The sequence below is a fragment of the Dicentrarchus labrax genome, unplaced genomic scaffold (assembly GCF_905237075.1).
Source record: "Dicentrarchus labrax unplaced genomic scaffold, dlabrax2021, whole genome shotgun sequence".
NCBI lineage: Eukaryota > Metazoa > Chordata > Actinopteri > Moronidae > Dicentrarchus > Dicentrarchus labrax.
The window spans coordinates 16,953,130-16,980,101 of record NW_026136706.1 but is presented as its reverse complement, the minus strand read 5'-3'; the positions used below and the strand labels follow the sequence as shown (position 1 = coordinate 16,980,101).

The 26,972-nt window shown below is 39.9% G+C and overlaps 1 protein-coding gene across 1 annotated transcript; it reads left to right on the top strand.

The window, feature by feature from the left end:
* The first annotated feature begins 3,023 nt into the window (after window positions 1–3,023).
* LOC127366163 (protocadherin-17-like) lies at window positions 3,024–16,677 on the top strand. The gene is made up of 4 exons (XM_051404989.1): window positions 3,024–6,651; window positions 7,819–7,877; window positions 8,030–8,199; window positions 15,431–16,677. The coding sequence occupies exons 1-4, from the start codon at window positions 4,183–4,185 to the stop codon at window positions 16,006–16,008; spliced, it is 3,276 nt and encodes a 1,091-aa protein (XP_051260949.1). The 5' UTR covers window positions 3,024–4,182; the 3' UTR covers window positions 16,009–16,677.
* The last annotated feature ends 10,295 nt before the right edge of the window (window positions 16,678–26,972 follow it).

Sequence of the window (26,972 nt, the reverse complement as noted above, 5' to 3'; positions counted from 1 at the left end):
GCAAAAAATTTGATATCAGTAAAATGTTTACTGACAACATATTTCATTTGTTTTCCACCAAAATATCCAACCTTTCAATATAATATCTTGTACTATGGACTACAACCGTATTTACTGTTTTTATGGTTATGTTTAAGCACTCACAGCACAAGGACTGTGGTGAATGTGTTCATTAAATTGAACCAAAACCATGATCTTTCCCTAACCATAAACAAAGCTTTTGTTGCCTAAACCTAACAACAGATGGGACTCAGGATATGAACCTCGATTCTGGTGTCACAGTCCTGTGCTTTGTATGCCCAACATCCATCCTGACCACCTTCCTTCGAGTCTTGTCAGTGCAGTAAATGTAGCGCTTCATTGGCTCAAAATGTTTGCCTCTGAACATAATCCAGGCAGCACTTACATTTGTGACCTCGAAGTAACAATATAAACGTAACTTCTGCGAGACAACAAGAGTAGTTTTTGGTCATCAGTGGAGATCTGTGGCTCAGAGGAAGAAGCTACTGTATGTCAGGCTTTAAATATCTTCATGGCTGGTTTTGCTCTTGTTGTGGGATTTGTTGACAATAAGAAAAACATAGAATATCACAACAAATATCCTTCAATTTAGGAAAAACACAATTTTCACCACAAACATTGAATTACTGAATTACTGGACACTCCATAAATGAATGATAATTAACTTATGAAGGAGTCAGTTCACAAAATAAATATTGTCCATCTTGCCCTAGTGATACTGAGTCATGCATATAATGCCAGTTTTGTCCGCTGCAGTTTCAAGATGTCCCATTCTGCTACCATCCTGATAGAATGGAAGAAAATTGAATTTTGTGTTATAGGTGGTCAAAACCTCTGGAAATTACATGCAACAGTAAATGTCCAATGTCCCGGTGGACTCTGGATGCATTCACAGACCTCTGTGAACAGTTTTCATCTGAACTACTCTCTACTAAGGACAGTGGATAGTATTTTTCTGTGGATTATCCAGAGCAACTGGGAAACTGCTTCTGAAAAACATGCTGCTAGTGAGTTTTTAAATATATTTTTCCATTATGCTGGGCTGGCTGCAGAAGTTTCACAGGTTGATTTCTCAAAACCTTGACACATGTGTGCGAACTGACCTTTTAAACTGGGTACTCTGCTGAGGAGTCATGACACATTATGCAAGGATATGGATCATTATTACAAGGTAGAAGATACAGATAATAGGGGGCTGTAAGAAACTAAAATATATATATTTTGTAACAATATTTATTTCTTATAGTAGTACTGGTGGTGCTAGTAGGATTACTATTAATTAACTTTTATTTGTGTTTACTTTGACAATCCTAAATTATGTTGTTGTTGTTTACACATCTTCTTATTTATATTCAGTGACTGATTAAGATAATGTTCTTAAAACTCTGTTTAACGGTTAAAAAAAACCTTGCCGTACATGTTCTTTTATGTGTGAAATGAACACTTTTACACAATGTCTCATGGAGAAATGTATTCCAAACAGAACTTGTTCTCACATGCATCTACTCTGCGGCAAAATTCAGTGACTTGTGTTGATGATGAGCCCGACTCACCACCATCAGTATTCCAGTGTGCTGCTTGAGGTGTGGTGCAACCATCAACGGGCGCAAAAACAGAATGATAAACAACTTAATCTCACCTCTAATCATGCTTGTGCGGAGTGGTAAGTCACATGAAAGAGATGCGAAGATATTGCGTGTATGCTTAAATGAGCATAGCTACTGCTTGTCATTTCAACCTCTGTGTGAATTACAACAGGTATGATTTTACACCGACAGAGTAATGTGCTTTCAAGTAAAAATCAATTCGTCATGAGACAACCAATGCAATCCGTGTGCTTTTACTGCCAACAAAAGCAGCAGAGATTGTGGTTCATTGCAGGGCAGGTGCGGTGGTCTCATTAGAGAAAGTTATCCATGACAAAGTTGTCAGCTTCAACAAAAACAAGGCAGTCAAAGCCACACATTAGGATGTGGCCTATTTATTATGGATATGAACCACCCTCTCATTCAGAGTTCAGATCATATTAAATGGTATGACTGTGACAATGCAGACACAATTGTCAATAGCAGTCCTTTCCTGAGGTTTTAACATAGAGTGAATGATAATTAGTTTCCCTTTGTTGTCCTTATCTCTTACCTGCAGAAATGGCCAATTTATGCAGGCTGCACCCTGGCCAGGCAAAGTTGATGCTCCCCAGAGGAGGAAAGCAGCCATGTTTCAGACAATGGGAATGAACTCTGGGACAACTCAAGGTTGATTTAGATCCTGGGCAACATGGAATTAAACGTGGAACCAGGCCACATGGTTCATGCCCTAATGTTGACTCAGCTTCCTCACAGAAATACTCTCTATAGGACACCTGCATCACCGAGGAGCCCCATGCGTCACCGAGATCTGGTCAAGTGAGAATAAAAATGCAAATGTCATATTGTTGAAATGCTGAGTGAATTAAATGTCAGTCCATCTTTTCAATATGAGATATGAGATTGATGTGGATAGGCTTTTGGAGACAAGTGTGATAGCTGCAGAAGGCAGGTTATACCAACAGCTGTGATATTTGAGCTGTGAAATAAGCCTTGTTTTTTCAGAAGCATAAGTAATTCTCTTATGTCCTTTACAGAGATAATCCTGAAAACACCCACGGTCTGTCTTTTATTCTATCTTCTGGCTCATAATGATAACAAGGTACAATGCAGGAGACAGGTGGTATTGTTTTCAATTATTGATAAGAATCTTTAGTTCTGAATATCCAAAGCTCCACTGATACTGAGAACATACCACTCTGAGGGGAAGAAACACAGTTAATCAAAAAAAAAAAAAAGTCATCTATAATTTTACAATTTTTACACCCATCTGATCCACTCCCACTTGACCACTTGTCAGGTCCTCACTGCCTCCACTAACATCCCAGCCGAACACATTTCATCGATCTATTCATAATCCCCAGTTCACATCCACATGTATTAGGAGCAACATCCACCACCAGCACGTTTTCCCTCTGATGCTGCTGCTCTGTGCGCGCACATCAGTAAATGAATCACGTAGCACTAGAACAGCCCTTCTTCATGCGATCTTGCCAGACCTATTGGAGAAACCCCCCCAAGGCAAGATCTGTCACTGTTCACTCATTTGCTGGAAGACGATCAGAAACTATGTTAAATGCACCAAGAAAGACACTGGAGTCTGTTATAAAGGCGTCGAGAGGATTCCGGTCAGATCTCACTGCGAAGGGAGCAGGTTTCAACAGTTGACGCGGAGAGAACTGAGCGCAGGAAAAAGCGATTAATTCTGATTATCTTAAATCTTCCAGCACCCCGTTTTCACGTAGCCTATTTTTTTTTTTACGAAACGTTCACGGGGACAGTGCAGATGAGCATTGTCCGAATGAAGGATGCAAGCGCGCTGGGTCCAATTGGACTGGATTATGGGATTACTGGACTGATTATAGGACAATCATCGGGCAAAAGTCGCAGCCGCGCTATAGATGCTCTTGAATGACGGGAACACAAAAGGTTGGACAGGATTAACAGCTCTTGTGTGCTGCTTTTATTCCACTTTCTGGCATGGGTAGGCTGTATATGCTACACGAGGAGAACCCATATGCAACAGTGTGCCGCACAGGAAAAAAGTAAATGCATTGTGAATGGTAACATCGGACAATGCTGCATTTTGAACGGGCATGTCAGTATTTGCTGTAGCCTAGGTGTAGATGTCGCATGAGGGCAATGCGCTTTTGTAAGCTACGGTCTAACCTTCACCACAGAGATTCAAACGCTTTAACCTTGGATGCAGTAGGGAATATTAATACTTTATAGTCATCGATTATTCATCAAGTCCCCCTGTAAGGAAAAAAAAAACAAAGCATTTCTCGTACACTATGTTGAATTTGATGTTTAATTCATGCATTAGGTGTCGTCGGGCGGTCATCTTTGTTTACAGAAAGAGTTCATCATAGCCGAACGGCATGTGAAAGAGGTTAAAATACCGAGTAAATGGCAATAACGATTCACAAATCGATTTAATACTCAATTAGTGTGGGATCGGCGTCAACCACATGCCGGGTTTGGGTTTAGTCCTCTAGGTTTGCCGTAATCAACAGGTTGAAAGTCAACGAGGATCTTTTTTCTGTCTGCCACTACCGCATATCCAGTTGAAGGGATGCGTCTCTCTGTACCCATTTTCTTTCTGCTGTGGGTTAAAGCCCTGACATTGAAAAATCTCAATTATTCTGTCCCGGAGGAGCAAGGACCTGGCACTGTTATAGGTAATATAGCAAAAGATGCCGGGTATGGGACCATGGAGAGAGGGAAAAAATCTAACTTCAGAGTCCTGGAGAATTCTGCACCACATCTGGTGGATGTTGACCCGGAGAGTGGACTAATCTTCACCAAACAAAGGATTGACAGGGAAACGTTATGCAGGCGCAACCCAAAGTGCCAGCTTTCTATGGAGGTGTTTGCCAACGACAAGGAAATATGCATGATCAAGATTGATATACAGGACATAAATGACAACTCGCCCAGTTTTCCTTCAGATCATGTTAATATTGATATTTCAGAAAATGCAGCTGCTGGGACACGCTTCCCTCTGACTATTGCACATGACTTAGATTCTGGGGAAAATGGGATAAAGACCTACCAGGTCACAAGAGATGATTACAATACCTTTTCTCTGGATTTAAAAGTAAGAGGCGATGGGACTATATATCCAGAGCTGGTGGTTCAGAGACCTCTGGATAGGGAGGATCAGAGTCATCACACCCTTCTCCTCACAGCAATTGATGGCGGGGAGTATCCAAGATCAGGCTCCATGCAAATCAATGTCAGGGTGACTGACTCGAATGACAATAGCCCAGTTTTTGAAAAATCCTCCTATGTGATTGAGATTCCAGAGAATTCACCTCCTGGGAAAGTCCTCATAGATCTAAACGCCACTGACCAAGATGAGGGAAGCAACGGGCAGGTGGTCTATTCCTTTACTGGATATGCTTCTGAGAGAATCCAAGATTTGTTCTCCATTGACCCCAATACTGGCGTCATCAAGGTCCAGGGAGAAATTGACTATGAAGAGAATCCAATCATAGAGTTTGACGTACAGGCTAAGGATCTCGGGCCCAACCCGATACCAGGCCACTGTAAGATTACTGTCAAAGTGCTTGACAAAAATGACAACTCGCCAATAATAAGTTTTGTTTCTGTTCGGCAGGGAGCCATCAGTGAGGCAGCACCTCCAGAATCTGTCATAGCACTGGTGAGAGTGACAGATAAAGATTCTGGCCGAAATGGTCAACTTCAGTGCAGGGTGCTTGGAAATGTACCCTTTAGACTACAGGAAAACAATGATAATTTTTACACGCTGCTCACTGACAGACCCCTGGACAGGGAAATGAAAGATGAATACAATGTAACAATAGTAGCGAGAGACAATGGGATCCCTTCTTTGAACTACACTAAGTCGTTTACTGTGAGAATCTTGGATGAGAATGACAATGCACCACGCTTTACAAAGACAGTGTATGTGCTACAGGTGCCTGAGAACAACATCCCAGGGGAGTATTTGGGCTCCGTTCTGGCCCACGACCCAGATGTAGGTCGAAACGGGACCGTGTCGTACTCCATTCTGCCGTCACATATAGGAGATGTTTCAGTGTACACCTACGTATCTGTTAATCCCACCAATGGAGCCATATATGCCTCACGGTCTTTCAATTATGAGCAAACAAAATCCTTTGAGTTCAAAGTTCAAGCTAAAGATGGAGGATCCCCTCACATGGAGAGCACTTCTACAGTCAGGGTCAACGTCCTTGACGTCAACGACAATCTGCCAGTTATTATTTTACCCCTTCTGCTGAATGATACAGCAGAAATCCCAGTGCCTAGAAACGTAGGTATCGGATACATTGTGGCTACAGTGAAAGCGGTAGACCATGACCATGGAGAGAGTGGCCATTTGACCTATGAGATCACAGAGGGAAATGATGACCACCTGTTTGAGATGGATCCGGTGGGGGGAGAGGTCAGAACTGCCCATGCTCTTTGGGAAGAGGTCGCCCCAGTGGTTGAGCTGGTGGTGAAGGTAACTGACCATGGCAAGCCCCCCTTATCTGCCGTGGCTAAGCTGATCATTAAGGCGAACACAGAAACGGCAGCAGGAGGGGGTTCCAGTGCGAGCGGGGAACAGCAGCACTGGGATGTATCCCTGCCCCTCATAGTTACCCTCTGCATTATCTCTGTCATGCTCTTAGCAGTCATGACCGCCATCGCTGTCAAGTCCAAGCATCAAGATAAGGAGACTGGGAATTATAACTGCCGCATGGCTGAGTACTCCAATCCTCCAGTGGGGAAAGGCAAAAAGAAAAGGATCAACAAGAGTGACATCATGCTGGTGCAGAGTGAGATGGAGGAGAGAGATTCTGCGAGCCGGATGAATGTGGTGAGCAGCCCTTCTCTCATCACATCACCAATATGTTTTGACTACCAGAGCCCTCTGCCACTCACGCTGCCCAGGTCAGAGGTCATGTACCTGAAAACCACCCCAAACAGCCTAACAGTTCCCAGGGCAGGTTGCCACTCCAGCTTCGCCGGGCTTAGCACAGACACTCCAGCGAATAGGATGTCAGTGATACAGGTAAGGAGGATGCTGCACTGTATTCTTTATCTGCCCTTTATTCTCGCTTATCTACACACGCTGCTTTGCCATACAAATCTGACAAAAGAAAAGTAATCGACTGAAAAAGAGAAACTCTGTCACTGTGAGCAGACATCATTATTATTGCTTTTTCTTTCCCTGTTATGAAACTGTGAAATATTCTCTGCATGATCTGACAACTTAGCACTGGAATGTATTAATGTGTTGTAAATGGCATTTCAGTAAAGAGAGCCACGTCTAACTGCATTTGAGGAATCAGATTTATATTTTAGAAAGTGCTCCACTGTAAGTCTTCACTTGCAAAATGGTACAGGTGGTCTGCATAATCAGAAAGTCCTCTCAGTTAGACATGCAAACAGTGTGAGTCTTGAACAAGGCTGCTGTGACCCTGCCAGATCCACTGCTATAGAGTGAAAACAAAACCCTGCCTGAAATGTGGGATTGGACAGGTGTTTGAGCAGCTTGTCCGATCACATTACTGAACCAATGTGCACCAGACAGCTAGATGCACACAGCATAACCTTACAATCGCATTTTTCGCTCTCCACAAATGTGGGCCAGATCCACCCATCCGCGTCCAAAGTTGGCACGATAAGGCCATTAATAGGGTCCAGCCTTGCCTTGTAGAGATGGTGGGGTTGTGTACACGAGCCAGCTAACATGCTAATTTGACAGCATGGGCTTGTCGTGATGTTTAGCACAGCAGAATTATCTGTTGTAAACGATGTAAATATCTAGGACAGTCTCACAGACAGTCTCATTTGGAGATGATAACACAGATGACAAGGCCTGGCACTGTCACCAGTCACTAGGGTATGTGGGTGTGATCAACACAAACACATTATTCTCAAGATAGGGGAAAAGGATGCTGATGACAGTGGCTAATGCTTTTCTCCTTTGCCTTGCCAAGGAGTCACATATGGTCACAATGGAGATTTGTTCTTATCATGCCGTCAATATTGGCAGGTGCTCTATGGCTTTTATTGACTTGACTTGACGATCTTTCAGGTGCTACAATAAAGGTATAAGAATCTGAAAAACTGACAATACTATTCCTTTTCCTGTCTGAATTGTGGGCTATTGTTGAAAATTGCATGAAACATTTAACATTGCCAATGCAAAATATTGTTTTCCTTTCATTTCTAGACGGAAAATTTCCCCTCAGAACCCAATTATGCTGGCAGCAGGCAGCCGTTTGTTCAAAGGTAAGAGCTCCATCCAAAAGCTTCCTGACCAGTGCATTTAGCTTCCTCATCCTTGTATCAAGCCAGCTGACTATGGCTATCAAATAGGCTCGCTCACGCAGAGGTAATGGCAAGTTATGTTTTTTTTTCTCCCTCCTTCTATTCTGCTGCAGCTCAACATTTAAGGATGCAGAACGAGCAAGCCTCCGAGACAGTGGCCATGGTGATAGTGACCAGGCTGATAGTGACCAGGATACTAATAAAGGCTCACACTGCGACACGTCTGCTAGGGAGGCCCTCAAGATGAAAGCAACAGCAGTTAATGGCCAGCCTTTTGAACAGGGTGAGTGGATGCTCTCTCTTCCTGACATCTTGAAGATGCCTAACTGACTCTTGTACCAGTCATTGTTTATACTTTATGCACCGAGAACATGCACACATTCTCGCTGGTGTTTAAGTGGAGGTCCCCCGGCCCCTGGGTGCAGCCAGCACAAACAAATATTTAAAGCCAGGGTAGGTAATGTATTTCAGGTGGATTTTTGGAATATTTGCTTAAATTCCCTTACGGAAAGCAACCAATAAGTCAAATGCTCTGCAAATGCGCCTGTAATAAGTAAGAATGAAATGTTTGGCTGCCTGTCTACCTACCTGCCTGCGCCACTCTGCCCGTTCACTCATTGCGCATGTAAATGTGTTTTGAGGAAGTGGCTTTGGAGGAAGGCCTGAAGGTAAGGTTTAGGATTTTTTGGTTTGATACTCTCAAACTCTAGAAGTCTCTTGCTAGTTGCGTTACCTACCCTAGCTTTAACATGGAAGTGGTGAATCCACACTGTTATTAGATGCAGGTAGTGTTACTTTGCACCGCTTTACATCGCAGACAGCCTGAGCTATGTTTCAAAGATGACATGAAGGTACCAGAGTGGAAGGTAGATGGTAGCTTTAAAGGATAAAAGAGTCCATTGGCTGAAGGTAGAATGTTCAAACATCTTCTGTCTGATTTTGCCATCAAACAAACTCATATGCATGGCAAAGTGTACCTCCGTCTGTGTCTCTTTTGATCATGTCATTATTTGAACACAGATTCACTGCATGCATGTCTTGAATAACACGACAGAGACAAGAAGAAGATAGACACTTGCAGTGCAAGATGACAGGTATATCTGGTGCAACATGACAGAGTGTTTCCACCTTTTGCTTGGAAAGATTTTCTCAGCTATTATCAGGTTTGCAGTGGTTACACTGTTTTGAGAGGAGCTTCTCTTTACAACTGAAAATAGAAATGTTAAATTTTATTTCACAAATCTGAAACGATCCGCACTGCCAGGAGTATAATCATAGATGATTGTCAATCTGTTGTAACCCGCCTGACCTGATAGGGACTGATATATTTAGCTATTGTGGATATAAACTGAAGATATGAAAGCTATTCTCACTGGTAAGAAGAAAGATAACGGGGACTTGAGTGAAGTGGTGATGTTTTTCATTTCCTTGTGTGAGCCTTGGAAGAGAATGGCTCTGGTCATCAGGTCCCTATGCAGTACTTTCCACACCATTTACATTGCTATGAACTGTTTGTTTGTGGCATGCTCAGGAGGGCAGAGATGGAAACACTCTTGTGGCTGCCAGAAGGATGTGTGAATCTCTCTCTCTCTCTCTCTCTCTCTCTCTCTCTCTCTCTCTCTCTCTAGCTATCTCACTTTTATGTGTATGTGCAAGTGTGTTTGTATGTGAGTATGTGTGTGTGCAGGCTGTGAGGAATTATGGCAGACCAAACTTGACTCTGTGGGAGGTGTAAATTCAATCACAATTTTTTCGCAGCACATTTCTGAATCTGATTCAGCCCAAGTTCTAAGGCCAATCAAATGGACACATATTGAAAGAGATGTTTTGTACATGCGAGACTGCAGCGCTGATGCTTGCTTGACAGGAGTGTCAGTTAATTTACAGACCTGCGTACATAGTATAAGAGAAATGCAAAGAAGAAAGTAGGCCGTTTCTTTTAATATTAATAGGTTTTTGCTAATGCCCCCTCCGTTTGCACATGAGAAATGTAGTTAAAAAGAAAAATGAATGGTTTTCTCTCTCTGGGTTGGTCAGTTGAACATCAAATGGCGTCACTGTCTGCTGACTACTAGATAGGGAGATCTACATTATGCACCATACGTTAGACTTGAACACACTAAAACATCCCCCCCCAACCCACACACTCCTTCTGTTTCTTGTTCACACACACACACACACACACACACACACACACACACACACACACACACACACACACACAAAAACACACACGCACACACACACACACACACACACACACACACACACACACACACACACATATACATACAGGTACATGTATTGAACAACAAAGCCACTGTTGTGCAGATTTTGACAAGATAGCACTATTATCCAAAATGGAGACACCACAGAATTTTAGTTCTAAATGCACCAACACAAAAGCTTGTGGGTTAAGTAGTATTGCTTTTATGTCTTTACCTTTACCATCCCTCTAGTCTCCTGGCTGCTTTGATACAGGTAATATATGCACCTGTGCAGCTTCCACTATCATGCACTCTGAATATTTATTAACTCTCACAGACACCAGATGCACAGTGGGTATGTTGCTAGGCTTTCTCTGATTCTATTTATAATGGGCAGGCAGTTTCTTTGTTTTTGAGAACATGTTATTGTTCCATCCACAGTTGCCCATAAGATCACAGCTACTTTGTCACTTTGTCATGATTCTATTATGTGACTATGTAAATGCAGTGGACTATATAAGGCCATTGTGTAACTCTGTAATTTTAGAGCTATTATTCAACAAATTTTTATTCAGTGATGGAATGGAAAATGGAAATGGAAAGCCAATGACAGGCACAATAGATGAAAGCCCCCTCCCTTCCTCATCCTCTTCTCTCTGTATTTTTGTTTTTAAATAATATAAATGATAACGCTACTAGGAGTACTGTGATACATTTATTTTTTTTCCTGAATTGTTATATGTAGTTAATAGCTTTTTATACACTGTGTTACAGAAAAACTGCAGCATTTGATCATTAAGGTGTGATTATGACAGGGAAAAGAAGAGAAATCTTTATCTCTTGTAAGCTTTAAGAATTCATTTAATGTTATGTAACCATGCAGACACAACCCTTAAATTGCTTTTGGTTGTATAGTGAGAAATATAGCACAATGACAAAAATACCTTTCTGTGTCTTTGCTGAACCTTCTAAGCACATACATCCCTTTGCATCAGCATCATCTGCTAGCTCCTCTGCAGCGGTGATAGGTACCATGGAAATGAATTCAGCATCTCTCGGCTTCTCCTTGCTTATGATTATTGTTCTGGCCTCGTGTATCTGTGCCTAAAAAATACTTTTCTCTGTGGCGCTAGCAGAAAGACGGAGAAACACAAATGCACGGGGCACAGAACTGTAATCTGGGGTGTAGATGCTTCAAAGCGTACCACTTATAATATGCAGGATCTGTGTTGCGCTTTTGCCAAATCAAAGCCATCATTTAGTTCTCCCTTTTGATGTAAAATGCATTTTGAACTCAAATGCCTATTTCGTCTTGATCTTAGTCCTGCCAAAGATAGCACCAGAATGGTTTATGGTTTGAATGAAACAATGTAAGTTCACATAATATGTAACATGACAGAGAAAAGAAATCACAGTATGTAGCCTAGAAATTACATTTGTTTTGGACATCTAAGTGTAAAAAGCTTGTACGAATGTGTAGTTATATGCAAATAGGCCCAGTTATGCTTTGTTGCACCACAAACTTAATCCCGAGGTTATCAGCCGATCAGTTTAATCAGACTTTAATGCTACTACTTTACTACAGCTTTACTAAAACCACCTCTAGTTAGCACCTGATCTGTTTTTAAAAAAGCATTTAGATATAATTATGATCATGATTGTTATTTTGCTTTAATCTTATGACTTCATTTATACCACATATAAGACATTCAAAAGTCTCGTTGAAATTAAACTCTCAGAGGGCAGCATAAAAAACATTGTTACAACAATAAATACAAACAACATAAAAGACAGCTGTCACACACTACAAAAGAGTATATACAAGTGTACACAATATCCGGCCAAGATGTGATAAAAGAGTATAGCAAATCTCCAGTTAAGATGTGTAAACAGATTTGAATTTCTAAAACTATCTCAAATAATGTAAAATATGTAAATACAAAGGCAAAGTGTGCTATTTTCCAGATGCTTGAAATTGCCACCAAATTCTCTGACATATTCAGAGCAGATTACTGAAAGTATTGTTTATCAGACTTACGATAATGTCACCACTTTGCTTTGAATAAATCAGCACCATCCATATATTATTCCATAGCTTTTAAACAGACACTAATAAAGTTTTCGAATTGTCTGTCAAGTTATGTTATGTCAGTCTGTTGTGTTATTTGTCCAAAACAACTTATTTGATTTAGAGAAAAAACAGATTCTTATTTAAACCCTAAAAGGTGGATAGTGCACACATCCAATCCCAGTTGAGTAAGCTGCAGAACAAAAAACAGCATACAAAGGAAAAGAAGAGGTTTTCTGCACTGTGAAATTTACACTCTCCCCCCAAAAATGTATGTATTGGTGCAATGTTTCGACATGCAAAGTCTTAGACAAACATCGATGTTAACATTAAGCAGGACACAGCACCTTCAATTATCCCATGATACAATGACACCCATTCTCCTAAAATAATTTACTGCACAAATAAAAAGACGTAATATCCTAAAGAAATTACTGTGGCCCATAGACGACATATGTCATACACATTATTTGATATTTTTACAGTTTTTTGCAGAAAATGTAGAATTGCCTTTTCCTTTTCAGCATTCTTAATGTAAGCTTTCTTTATTAGATCTCTAAAACAGTTATGGTGTAACATTAACAGCCCCATTTACCATGCTAAATTTCCGTCCAGTCATAGAATAATTAACAGTTCCATTTTGTCCGATGCCTGCAAGTGTGTGTGTGTGTGTGTGTGTGGGTGTGTGTTTGCGTGGGCGTTCATGGACTTTGAGCAGCAGTATTTGAGTGGTGGCCTGTACTTTGCAAATGAGCTCGCAGTGTGGCACATGGTGCTGCTTTTCACATCTCTTGAGGGTTGTGGCGCAGAGACAGTATGTTTTTATTTTATTTTTTTTACTTCCACCCCTTGGGTTTGTGCATCCTGCAGCAAACTGGCCGAGGCTGGTGTGCGAAGGAAAGGTATTGTTGTTGCCTTTGAACAAGAGGATCTCCCCACCTCTTCTAGGAAGAGTCTCATCCTGTGGAGCTCCCCCTTGTTCCAGGCTGATATTCTCATCCTCATCAGGGCCAGGTTTGAAAATGAGATCAAGTGCCTCATTCACAGTTAGTCACTCTCTACTCCTTGTCTTTGATATCACATAATGGCATGTGAGCAAGATGGAGAAGCCTTATTTATAGACCAAAGCTATGAGAGCTGATCAGTGTAGTATCAAGCAATGTTGTGATTGGATGAAATATTGTGGATATTCCCATAAAAAACAGGTTTAATGATTTGGTTGGAATTGTTGGGCTCCGTGGGAGGAGGAGACATATTTATGAGAGAGAAGGGATGTAAAGTGACTGTATCTGGATGTGGAAATTATTTATATTTTCTGTGATAACATTTTACCAGGAATGTTCCTGCAGAAGATACACCTACATAGAGGGGAGATTTTGCAGATGTTGTGTGTGTTGTCTTTGTGTGTTTTACTGGCTCATTTATTCATTTCTTATAGTTGGAGATTTTTGACAGGAAACATATTGTACAAAAACTTAATACATAACCAAATTCTGATTGATTCAGCAATCATTATTCTAATTTGTAAACTAGGGTAAAGGATGTCACCACAACCCCATGGCAATCATAGCAAAGAGAACACATTTATTAGAGTAAAGTTGAATCCAGCATCAGAACAACAGGAAGAATACATTCACAAATTAAATTGCTGTTTCGTTTTAATGTATAACAAATGAAGGAAAACTGTCATTTAATACCAATTTACAAAGAGTTGTTTGACATTTTGCTTCATGCCTCTACATGCAAAATACCTCGATGCATCATTGTCAAATTAATTTTGATCGCGTAATGTAATGGCTACAGAAAAAAAAATAAAACCTTCTACATCATAACACCATGGAAATTGGCTCCTTCTATGTGTCATTCTCTCTGTGCTCATTCATGTCTACCAGGGTTAGACGTGGTGTGAAATGTAAACGACTGAGTTACGGCACAAAGATAGAGCCTTACCCATGGCTCCACTTTTTTTTCCTACTGACACTAATACGCAGTCACTTGCACATGCTGTACAGTCCTGTGGCATCTGGCTTTGTGTTCAGCATCAACTAATGCAGTTAAAGCTACTATGGTCATGGAATAATCAGTAAACCACTTCAATCAAGAATGTGCTGTCAATAGTAAAAGGTTGTGTGCTTTCTTTGCTTCAATTGACATAAATGACCATCCCTCAATTTGAAATTCTGCCACTAATAGTGTTAATGTAGTGGCACTGAGTTCATACTTACAATGTGGACTATATTTATGGGTCATTGTTTTTCATTTTCATCAATTCTCACCAAGGGGTATCCAGACTTTGTTTTATAGAAGCACATGAGCTCAATTGATTTTCTATTTTTAATGTTTCCACATATCTAAAAGTAGTTGTGTTTCTTGCTTCAAGAAGAACCTCAGTTTAGAGTAAACAAGGTCCTCCTGGGGCAAGGACAGGTCACACTATATGTCCACTAATGAGAAGTGCAAATGGAGTCCCTCAAAAGTAATTTCCAAAATCTTAATTCTCACCCAAATTGAATCTGACTATCCAAAATTAACACATTTAAATGACTATATATTATTTTTGGAAAAAATACAAAACTGAAAATAATGAGCCCTAACAATATAATAACCAACAATATTCTAACTGCAGAATTTCTCACCACTTTCTGCTCAAAAATGGTGAATATCACTCATGCAAAGTGCTCATGCAAGTTCCACAGTTGTTTTTCTGTTAATTTCACACAAACTGCTGCTGCTGCTGGAAATGTAAATGAGAAACACATCACTTCCTCTGCACCAGATGATATTTTCCAGGAAACACCTACACAGGTTGTAGAGAATATCAGTGAGAAAAGGTTTCATGAATAGGTTGACTCACTTGTTTGCTACATTGACCCCGAAAGTAAAAAAAGAAAAATTCACTTTGTATGACGTTGTTTTATGATTGCATTGTCAGAGTGATTTCTAGAATAGAAAAAGCCTATACTTTAGTATATCAGAACAACATTGCTAAATTTGCATTCACCCATAGCTGTTGCAACAGGCTGCTGGTTCTTATTTTTATTCCAGTGATGCATACTAAATAACTTGTATCAAGAATGATACTATAGTTAGTGGTAGGATTTTAATAGTACTGGAATTTGTGTTTGTTGGAGTGTTTTATTATTGTAGCTCATCCTTCAAAATGTCATCTACATTTTCTTCTAGGTTGTTTATTCCTCCCCCAGCAGGGTCCAATAACAAATGTTTAACTGTTTTTGCAGAGCAAGACAAATCAGTCCACTGCACCGATGAATGTCGTGCACTGGGACATTCTGACAGATGCTGGATGCCAAAGTTACGGGTAGGAAGCCAAGCAGACAGTGCCGATAATCGCACCAACCTTTTCATCCCTGTGGGAATGGATGCCATGGTAGAGACAGAGATTTATGGCACCATCAGCTGCAGCAGCAGAAAAACCCTCAGCACGTTTGGAAAGGAACAGCGGGACAGTACAATCCTTGTGGCCAATGTCAAACCTTACTTAAAATCACAGCGTGCACTAAGCCCACCGCTGCAGGAGAGTCCATCTGCGTCCAGTAGTCCCACCAAGAGTAGTATGCCCCCGGACTTGGCCAACCAAGAGTCCATAGAAGAGAGGGAGGGCGGTTCAGACATCAGTGCCTATGGACCTCCAGATGGCCAGTGCTCCCCACTGCACACTGAATTGGAGGAGCCCTCCTACCTGACCTGCGAGCTCAGGCCTAAATCCCTGTCAAGCAGTCTCATTCACAGCTCTGTCATCAGCCAGGAGTGTGGGGGGTCAGATTGTGCTCTCGACCCGCGGGACTCCGGCAACTGACAGGTCAGATGATCCCTGCTCGCCCTCACCTGCCAGGGGTGTGATGATGATATCACAGATTAATGACCAAGAGGTGATTTATTTTGATCCACAGAGGTGTCCAGACACGCATTGTATAACCAAAAACCATCTGCTTTGTATGTTTTTCTAAGTTCGTGACTTGTTGTGTTTAAGTGAAATATGTGTCCTTGACTGCTGTGAAGGTTTTTGGGGGAAAATCAGTGCTTACCTGACTTCAAGTGTTTTCACGGTGTACTGTACCTGTCAATTTAGATGTCTGTATTTTACACATTTCAAGCTCCAATTTTGTGAGGCTGTTGAACAAATTGCTACTGTTAAGCTATTGAGTCCTGTCTGCTTTTGTACAGTGAAGCTTTCTGTCTCCATTTAGTGTATAAGGAACATCTCTTTGAATATCACAGGCAACTGAAATACATATCAGTGACGTTAAATACAAAAGTGAAGTGTCTTATGAACTGTTAATGGTGGTGCAACAGGGAATGTCCCTCTTCATAAAACCATTTAAGGTTCCTATAAAAACAATTTTTTAAGAATGTATTTGTAATTTTATTGTTGTCCTCTGCAGTTTATGTGAAAATAAGCTGAGCTTACACGTGAATGTGGGCTACTGTACTTGTTGTGTATTTTATTAAATTTGTATACACTGTGTGCATGGAAGGCAATTATTTTTGAATGGCGACAACTTCTGAAGCTGTCGTGTTTTTATGTGAGAGAAGTGCATTTATGTCTACAAGGTGCTTAATACGTGTTAATGACAAAAAGCTCTCTGCAAATGTGCCAACTTTAGCTATATTCTGTATACCAGCACATGCTATTTGCAGTAGTCTAGATCCTAGGGGGACTTCAAAAGAAAATCACAATCAACCTTTTACAGCCCTCTTTTTAAAAAAAAAAAACTCAAATAAAAACAGGCAGTTTGTTAGTTCAACCAGCAGAAGATGAGTTGACTTCCTCTGCTCAATGCTTATATTAGAACTATATGCACCATAAGGTGGAGATGGAAAGCCTGCTCAGACTTTTTGTACTCTTACTCTCAAATTCAAAGCCATCAGGGCTGCTGTCAGTTAATGTCTACTTGTGATTCTAGGTTTATTTATGAATTTGTCTGACAAATGACGAGACATGAATCTAAAAAAAAGGAAAAACTTAACATTCAGCTGCAACTGGCATTTACAAGCAAAGACTATTTGCAGCGAATTCTTTGATTAGATAAAATGAAATTTTAATGATCCCTGTGGGGGAAAGTGGGTCATTGCAGCAGCAAAGGATTGAACAAATAGTGCTTTAAAGGTTATCACAAGTAGATACAAGATACAAGAGAATTATACAACAAATACAACATATTCACTGAAGAGATTTAAAGGTTTGGAGATGTTGGTGTCTGGAATTTCGTAGCCATTGCAAAAAAATGTCCATGTTTTTCTCTCTTTCTCATAATATTTACGAAAGCACGTGTAAAATTGTTTTTATGTATTGTTCACTGTATACCATTCAATCAAATCCAGAAAGGGTAGGTGTAGTGACAAAAGGTCACGGTCTGCAGATGTATTAGAAGAGCCTAAACGGCTGCGATCTATATATTCGCTCATTTCTTCCCAGACATAACCTGTTTATTTAAACGTGGCTGCTCTTTTTCATTCAAGCAGAGGACTGGGACATAAATATTGCTGCGACCAAAGTAATGCTATTTAGAAAACTCTGAGCATATCCACTACATTTACTTGACATAGTCTATATAGAAGGATAAACATGGATGTATGTTTACCGAGATAGATCAATAAAACCTAGGAATCCTGCAAATGTAGAAATGTTTTCTGTTTTTCATCTGTAAAACAATCACACAAAAGCCTCCTGTTTCTTTTTACTTAGTTTAGTTTAGTTTCTCCATCTGGAGACACTGACTTCTTTACCCTGGCTCGGTGAGCGGTTTGAGAATGCCTTGTTTTTCATGAGCTTCGGATAACAGAATCCTGTCATCTACTGAGAGCTGACTATAAGTACGACTCAGTTTCTCCTCAGGGAAAACACATTAATTTGGATTTTGATTTGCATTTGTTTTGGTGCTGGTATTGACACAATTCCAGACCTAGATGTCTCATCTCAGCAGGCAGCTCTGATGAGCTCATCTGCATAAGTTGAAATACTCTTTGAGAGGGAGATTGCGTGGGTCACAGCAACTCATCCCATTGAAATACAGACAGAAACATCACATCATTTTATTTGTATCAGTCCCAGGGTTTCAGAACACGGGGGATGAAGACAGGTGAGCAGAATGTCAAGTAGAAAAGGGTTGAACCATTTGCTGCGACACTTACTCCTCCAATTTTTTAACACTATATCATTGTTTTGAATCACAAGGATGTAAAGCAGGTTAAACTTCCACTTCTATCATAATTATGCCAAATTTGCTTTGAAGCAAACCCTCCCTTAATTAACACTGTACTACAGTACAGCTGCTTGACAAAAAGTGCTATGTTGTTGAGAGGAGCTGAATGCAGATTAAGGACTAGCATGCAGTGTTGGATGAATATGACTTGTCTCTCAGAATGATTACAGTCACAGTGAAAGGGAATTACAGACAATGAAACTGATCTGTGTAATACCTCCATTCTTCTACATTTTACATACACAAATGATCTATTCAGATGAAAATGGAATGAGCAGTGTACCATTCAGTTGTAAAAAATTGACATGCTCACCCTGAGTACTTAAGCTTTTAATTCAATAATTCAATAACACAGCCGATTAAGAGCTTGTCTTCCACCTCCACCAAATGCTATGGGAGATGGTTCCACTTGGCTGAGAACTGTTGGTGGGGAAACAACAGTGAACACAACACATAAACAATATTGAGAGTGTAGTTTTCATTTTAACTGAGAGATGTCATTGAACACAGCGTGCATTCCTTTAGGGCAAAAATATTAAAATGCTGCTTCTAGGTTTATTTGCATATTTGTGTTAAACGGAGAAAACAAACTAGCACATAAATAGCTAAAACTGTACCCAATTAGGTAATGTAAATGTGACGCCTCTGAATTTAATGTTAAAGAGGTGCTGCTGCTGTTAGAATCACTTTGTATAATGCACACTATTAATTTATTTGTTCAGGAATTCATTAACACGTGCATTCATTTTTAATGAAATAATTTAAAGTGTGCTAGAAACACTCATTAGTGTGAACCTTTGTCATACTCCTTTTACACCAAAGGTGTCACACCAAGACAAAATGCCTTCATAGGATGACACTAAGCCAGCAACCGATTAGCTTAGCTTAGCACAAAGACCAGAAACATGGGGAAAGCAATAACTGTCAGTGGGTAACAATATGTGTAATTTGTTTAATTCGTACAAAAACTGAATTGTAAGAAAGACAGATTGTGGTTTTACTGGAGGTTATTTGTAGACAGAGCCATGCTAGCCATTTTGTGTGTTTCTAAGCGTTTCTGTGTTTCTTTTTAAATTTTCTCATAACTCTTGGCAAAAAAGCAGATAAACAAATTTGCCAAAATGTCAGCTATTCTTTGAAAACTTATTGAAAGTTATTGAAAACTTGGTTAGAATCTTTTAGGTCACTTGAGTGACTGGAATAGGTTTTTCAATTTTCCATTGACAGCTCATACATTAGTTTATCAGCAGGTTTTATAAAGCAAGTTGTAAGCTCATAAGAGAATATTATGCACATTTTAACCATGCAAGACCTTGTTGAGGTTACCATAAAAATTACAGAGAAATATTGAGCAGTATGTTGTTGTGATATTGAATTACAGCCCAGTGTCTCTTTGTTGTAGCTTCTTATCCTTGTCCATTAGCGGAAGCCTAGAAAAGCACCAGAAAGAAAATAAAGCTGTTATGACTAAACTAACAGTACGCTGGTCAAAGGAGAAGATTGTGGAAACCTCCTGAAACACACAGAAAAGGCGGTTAACCAAATTGATTAATGTGTTGTTAAATTTCTGCTGCACACAGTGACACGGAAATAAATGTAAATGCCAACTTTCACTATTCAGTAATGATTTTCTTAATTTGGATTCAAAGTAGCACAGAACAATATGCATGTGTTGAAGCAACTGCACTTTCACTATTTATTTTCCCCTTTGTGACTGCAGACAAACTTGACAGGGCAGTCTGAGAGGCATTTGGAAAATACTGTCTTTTAAACATTGTTTTTCTCCCGTTCTTAAAGGAGTATGACACTGTTGACTGCATTTAGTTTTCATTCAGACCCACAGGAATTAACACCCCTTTCATTGACCCCGTTTGAGAGAAAAATTCCAGACTACACAGCCACTTCATTTTGAGTGCTTGTTAAAAAGGTGTTACTTATGGCATTCTCCTCTGGGAGGAGTTCAAATGCACGCCAATCTGTCAATCATGATTAATGTTTAACGCCACGAAAGGATATAACATGAGGGAACGATCCGGCAGGACTTCACACAGGTTCCACTATGTGTTACTGGGTCATGACACACTTTCCTCACTTTGAATTGGGCAAAAATAGTCCTCTACACGCCTTTATAGTGACAAAGTGGGCCAATATCTGCATAAAGTGGAAAAGCTAATGCGCTCTGTCATATGCTCAAAAGTCCTGAGTCTAAAAAGCTTCACCCTTTAAGTGCTTTGTCTGCCATCACAAATAAGATGGAAAATTTAAAGGTGACAGAGAGAGAAAGGGAGCACTAGACAGAGAGAGACGGAGTATAGAAATATGCCCAGGCTTTTAGAATCGATAGACAGTTTATTGAATCAATACACAGTTTGCTGTATTGCGAAACATGTCTGTCTGACGAAAACAGTAGATGTTGAATAGGATGGTCTGAATAAGTGTCATGCAGACACCTTGGGCTTTTCAGACACACCAGGCCTCCACACTGTTCAGCTGTTTCACTCTGAAGGTAACAGTAAAGGTAAGGTGTCACAAACTTTCTGTACAGAGCACATTGAATGTTAAGCTTTACATCTTGTATAGCTTAAATAGCTGTTCAAGAGTTCTCATTAGCATTTACTGTGAGTTAGCTCTGCAGATAATAATGCAGCCACCTTGGTTGGAGGTGGTTTTGATGTGAGTTAGTTGGACCTTTTGCATGAGTTTGCATGCATTAGCACATTAAGTACATGAGTATTTGGATTCCTACTTCATTTAGGCAGACATTGAATGCTATCCATTTCAATTTATTATCCAAATCAACTTGCAGAGAGCTGAACCATTTTAGAGATAGGCTATAGGATCTACAGTGCCACTGTGCACATTTATTTACTTTTCTTTTGTTACTCGTCATTGTGTTGGACTGCAGTTGTGGCTGTCTGCAAAACCTCTCTTTGGTGCATTCAAAAGCGCCCTTCAGCTCTCAAAAACATTGCATTTGTGACATCAAACCCACAAGATAAAAAAAACTGCAAAAATGGATAAGGAGCTTGTTAAGTTGTTGCATTTAAAAGTTTACAGCAGTTGCACTGACATGAAAGCCCTTATGCAGGCATGGACTACACAGGTGTTTTCACTTACCTTGGCTGATTAAACCTCTCCTGAGGACTGTGTGGGAGTGTACAGATGAGTGCTCAACTGACATCTCCCCTCATTCTCCTGTTAGTGTTATTGCACCTGTTAGGTTCAGTCAGTTTACACCTTTATGATTATTTGTACACAGTTTGGGGACCTCACATAATTTCCAGCAAAGGTCCACCCAACAAAGGTCTGATATGCCTGAAGAGCTAAAAAACAGCTGTGCAAGGCCTTCATGTCTAGGATGTCAGAGCATAACATAACAGAGGTGAAAGTTCACTTGAACCTGTCTCAGATGATTTGTATATTTTATGTAAAATAGGGGCATATTATAGATGTGTCAGTACTGTTACAGGTAAATGAACTAACAGTAATAATTTATCATTTTAATTATCATTTTGTTTTTGACGTCTAAATTAGTACTGGAACTCTAATTATTCCTGAGTTGCCTTTTCTTCCACTTTGCTTAACATTCTGCCCTATAACAAACAAAGCTTTCTGCTGTAGCGCAGTGTTTGCAGTAATTGCCTGTTTTGATTGGTTTATTGTTAGTACATATGGATTTTCTATTTTACTGATGTGCTACAGTTTTTGGGTGTATTATAATGCTTGAGGAAAAGGGTTTAGGGATGAGCGAGCCACAGTTTTATTATTACACTACACACCTCAGTCAATAAAACATTAAACATGCCACACTGTGACTAAAATTAAGTTTTCTGGTTCATCTGTTGGTTACAAATCGGCCAAGTAATCTAGCAACAACTAGACTTTTAAGGTTCACCGGTTGCAGCAACTGGTGGACGGGAATTTCCAAGTACAGCCAAGGAGATTGTCTCTTATGATCTTAGCCATGCCCTGGTTAGGGTACATAAGTTAAGCTGTTTTCATACAACTTTTATACCCCCCTCAAATGAGAAGCACTGTCATCATGAATAAAGCATTTAAGAGAATTTCCTTATCCACCTATCATGGTGTTTCACTCACACATAGATCAGTCTCTTGGCATAAAAGTATGAAAAGCAGCTGCCAGCTACCCCCTTCCCTCTTTGAATGAGCAAAAGTAGGTTAACCATAACGCTGTGCAAGCCGGGTAAATATCACAGCAAGCCAAGCCGCTTAACCTCATAATGAGAGCATTTGTCTATAGGCCAGTTACGGCAGCTCCATACATTAACCCAATAGTCAAGTTATTTAAATAACCAGGACAGGAATGAGAATCAAGTACATGCAGCCACTGACACAGCTCATACAGTGGTTTATCAGCAGAGGATAACACATGGTAAGCATCAGTGTTATTACAGTGGTTCACATCATTGCAGTGTCCATGATTATGTGGAACCTATTTAGTCATGACACATACAGCACACTTATAGTATTGATGAATGTTGCCACTCTTTTCATTTTCACCTACTGCTTCATGATGGAGTCTCACAAAATGCATTCATCAACTTCAATGCATTTAGAGCCACAGACTTGACCCATGCTGCTGTTGTTCCACAAGCACAGTGCATTTATAGATGTGTAATGGATTCATTGTGAATGCCCAGCTAAGGTAAATTTCCTCCCAGAACAGTCTATAATGTTTTAAGAAGTAATGCCAGCTCTAATAATTTTGGCAGCTGCAGAAATGCATGTAAATAGTGTGACCTTACACCGGGATAAAAATATGATTTGTTTAAAGAAGTGCATGACAAGGTGCCATGGCACTTGAGTGGATTAGCACAACCCCCTGGGAAATCATCCATTTTCAGCTCTTGCATGGGTCTGAATCTAATTGCATGCAATGGTATTATATCTCTCTTCTCAATCCTGTTCATTCACTATACCTTCTGAAAACCAAACTAAAATGATAAAGACATGAGTTTTCTGTAAAAGCCTACACACAAGTATCTTGGACAATAACCCCTTTCATCAGGGATTCTGCATATTTCTGTCCTTTTTCCTAACTTTACCATACCATACCATACAATGATACCAGGTTATTTAATTGTCATTTTACAGCACAGGGTTGTATAATGAAACTGAGGCCGTAGTTCCCTTTATGCTACTCATAAAAACAAAATATATATATACACAAATGATATAAAATTGATTAATAAGTCATAAAAATAACTATACAGACTGCTCTGTGCATGCAGATAATGGTAAGATGTAGGTGTGAAAGATGCCTTGCTCTTCATGCTTCTTTGTCTTCCTATATGCCACCGAAACAAAGAACATTGGTACATTAGTCTAAGCTGAGAACAAAAGAATTGAAAGGGTCAATTTGCAAAGATTCAGTGACCTCTGTGTTCATCCCACAGTGATAATAATAGTCCATAATTAAAGTCAGAAACCTCAGTGCTTGCGTGGTGCTACATCTATGCTGATTAGAGGTTAAAAAGGTCTAAACGTTGACCTGAATCTTAAATTTATGTCAGTTGGGGCACTGTATGAAAGCAAGAAAACGCAATCAGAGAACTAGTTGACATGTCAAACGCTATGAGTCAATAATCATTTGGCACATCTTTTAGCAGCATCCACACTGTGCTGGGTAAATGCCTACTTTTTCTTTTCAGGCAATAACTGGAAGTAAATTTGGATAAGTAAATGTTTGGATCTGTGGGAGCACTAGGATCAAAATTGTTTGTGTTGGAGTCGAAACACTGTTTGCAGTATTGACCCCAGAGCCCCAACTACAGTGAGATTCAGCTCTGACAGTTCTGCTTCTAGTCCATCTGTCCTTCTCTCCTCCCCAGAATTTGTCACAGTAAAAATGTAACATTCTTCAATTGGGTTTTGCAAATAGTTCTTTTGTGAAATAATTGCGTTGTAAAACATCCAAAGTCAGATTACGTGAGGTCTGTTTACTGTTTACCTAAAAAAAAAAAGCCTTAAAAAAGCCAAAAAATGGAGGCAGCTAAACTAAAAGGAACTACATCCACATTTCAAACATTCATGCTTTAACTGGCATGGATTTTAGTCTGACTGTGATGCAACAACTCCTGTCCAATCCACTCTCATTTCAATTCTCATTGCAGCCTGTCTGCAACAAGGACGCAGCATCCAACCCAGAAAAAAACACACACACCCCCCCCACAACAATATAACTCTTATCATTTATAACCTTGGTAAGACAACTGCCTTCTCAAGGTCACTAATTTTACTGCTGATAAAAAATATTTTAATGACGTCTACCTAAAGCTTTACAGACATAATGTGTGTGTCTCTTCATGGCCTGAACCCTTATCACCAAATCCTGGGCAGGATTTCATGCAATTTGTGAAGGCAAATGTGTTCTTTTCACTATTCCCTTTGCTGAAAACTCCACATGTGTGGATGAAAATGGCAGCCAAAGTGAAGTTTCATTCTGGCTCAGATGAGGTGAGGGAGCATTTACATTCCCTTGATCCCTTATTTTTTTTCCCGTCAGTGAGGGGTATGAAACATAACCATCCAGCATGACGTTTATATCCCACAATCCAGCAGCTCTATGTACCTTCCTGCTGATCTAAACAAACAAATCATGTCACTGATTAAATCCGAATCAAATTAAATACAGTTAATTTAATGTGTTATTTATCTAGATTATGTTCAATTGGAAGGCCTGTCACAGGGGTGGAAAATATGACCGGAGTGGCAGGAGCAGCAAACCTGTTTCCAGGTTATTTGAGTGTTCGACATGCTACCACAGTGCTCCACTGGATATGCACCAAAGGCACAATAAATGAGAAACTGAACACATTTTGAGCAGCCTTGAACAAATTGAATGTTTATGAGGAGTTTCCTTTGGGGATTTAGTTCTTGCACCAGAGGGTGGAGTGATTGCGTGGGCTCTCGTCATCTTTTTTTTCCAATCCATTATAAAGACTCTTCCGTCATATGTGATCCTTTTCCTCCATCATCTTGAGACGGGAGATTAGAGCTGGATCTGAATACTCTAAAGTACTATGTTGTTTTCTTCTTCTTTCATAACCACTTCTCTTTGACCTTGATGGAATCACGTCATGGCCAAAAAAATGTGTGACAGAGGATTCGTAAGTTAGGAAGAAACAACCACACTGCTGAAATAATTCAGCTAAAAGAAAACTTGGCATATAATGAAGTGACAATGGTTGGAACTGACACCTGAATTGAGTGTCATCTTTAAAATATTGCTGGAGAAAAGGACGTGTCAGGACAGCCATATCTCCTTGCTTTCAGGATAGTGCTGTTTTTCTCAGGCTGAGGGAAATAAAAGGGAGCACTGGAGAACCTTACAGCATATGAGAGTTTTACTATTGACTTCAGTGCAGCAACTGACAGCCACTTTAAGAACTTTATCTTAAGGCAGTTTTGCATAGAGTGCAGATGTCTCACCCCTTTTTCCAAGCTAGCCTTTGTTCTACCGGCCTCAACTCCACAGTACATTTTCTTGCACAGAGCTCTCTTTTATAGCCTGTCTGAAAAGCTGTAACACGATAACTGAGTTTTTTTTTCTTGTCCAATATGCTAAGCTAAATTTAGTCTTGCTACTAAGACTTGATCACCTCATCTTTCCAGCACTAAAATAAAACAGTGATTATTTTGTCAACAACCACTGCTCCCATGAGGCTTTGATATCACACACTGATCCCTGAAACCCGTGGTTGTCCTCACCCTCCCCAAGCTGAAAACTGATAAGAATCAGCACCACAGTGCAATGGGTAATTGGCCATTTCAGTGGAAGAAAACTAACATAATAACATTGGCATCTTCTGACAAACTATGTAGTGCAGAATTATAGAGAATGTAAAGCTAAGAAACTATTATCAAAACTGGAACTTGATATAAATTATAGCTTACAGCTACAAATTAACTTAGGATATGAATAATGTCTTTTCTGTGACCGGCTTTTTATTAGCTTTTCATTCCACTCACGCAGAATGGCACAAATACATGTTTATACAACTGACAAAAAAATGCTAAATAATACACAAAACACATCCCCCACATCCAGTTCACCCTCTCATCCACCCACACCACCTCACTCATCACTCTTGCAGCTTTGTGAGTCCTAAAGGATTTTAATGTCACACGTATGAGAAGCAAAAGTCTATAATTCACATACAGTATACATTTACGATACGCATCATTTCCGTATTGCTGTGTATTGCTTCACACATGTTTGCATTTCCTACCCCTTGCGGAGAGGAAGAAAAACAAGGAAACAAAAGGAGAATAAATTATCTGATGTTTGAGACAACTTCTAACTGAATTCCATTTTATTTATCTGTCATGCTTCGTGTGGGAATCTTGGAGATCCCCCAGTCAATTCAAAGGAGGACAATATCCAGAGGAAAGTGTTTTACATGAATGAAACACAGCATTACTGGCAGAGGCAGAGAGAGTAACTTATCATCAGGGAAATTTATATGACCATGAAAATCCTGACAACAAGTTCTCAAGGGAAACAGATTCACCGTCTCCAGATTGGTACTGTGGA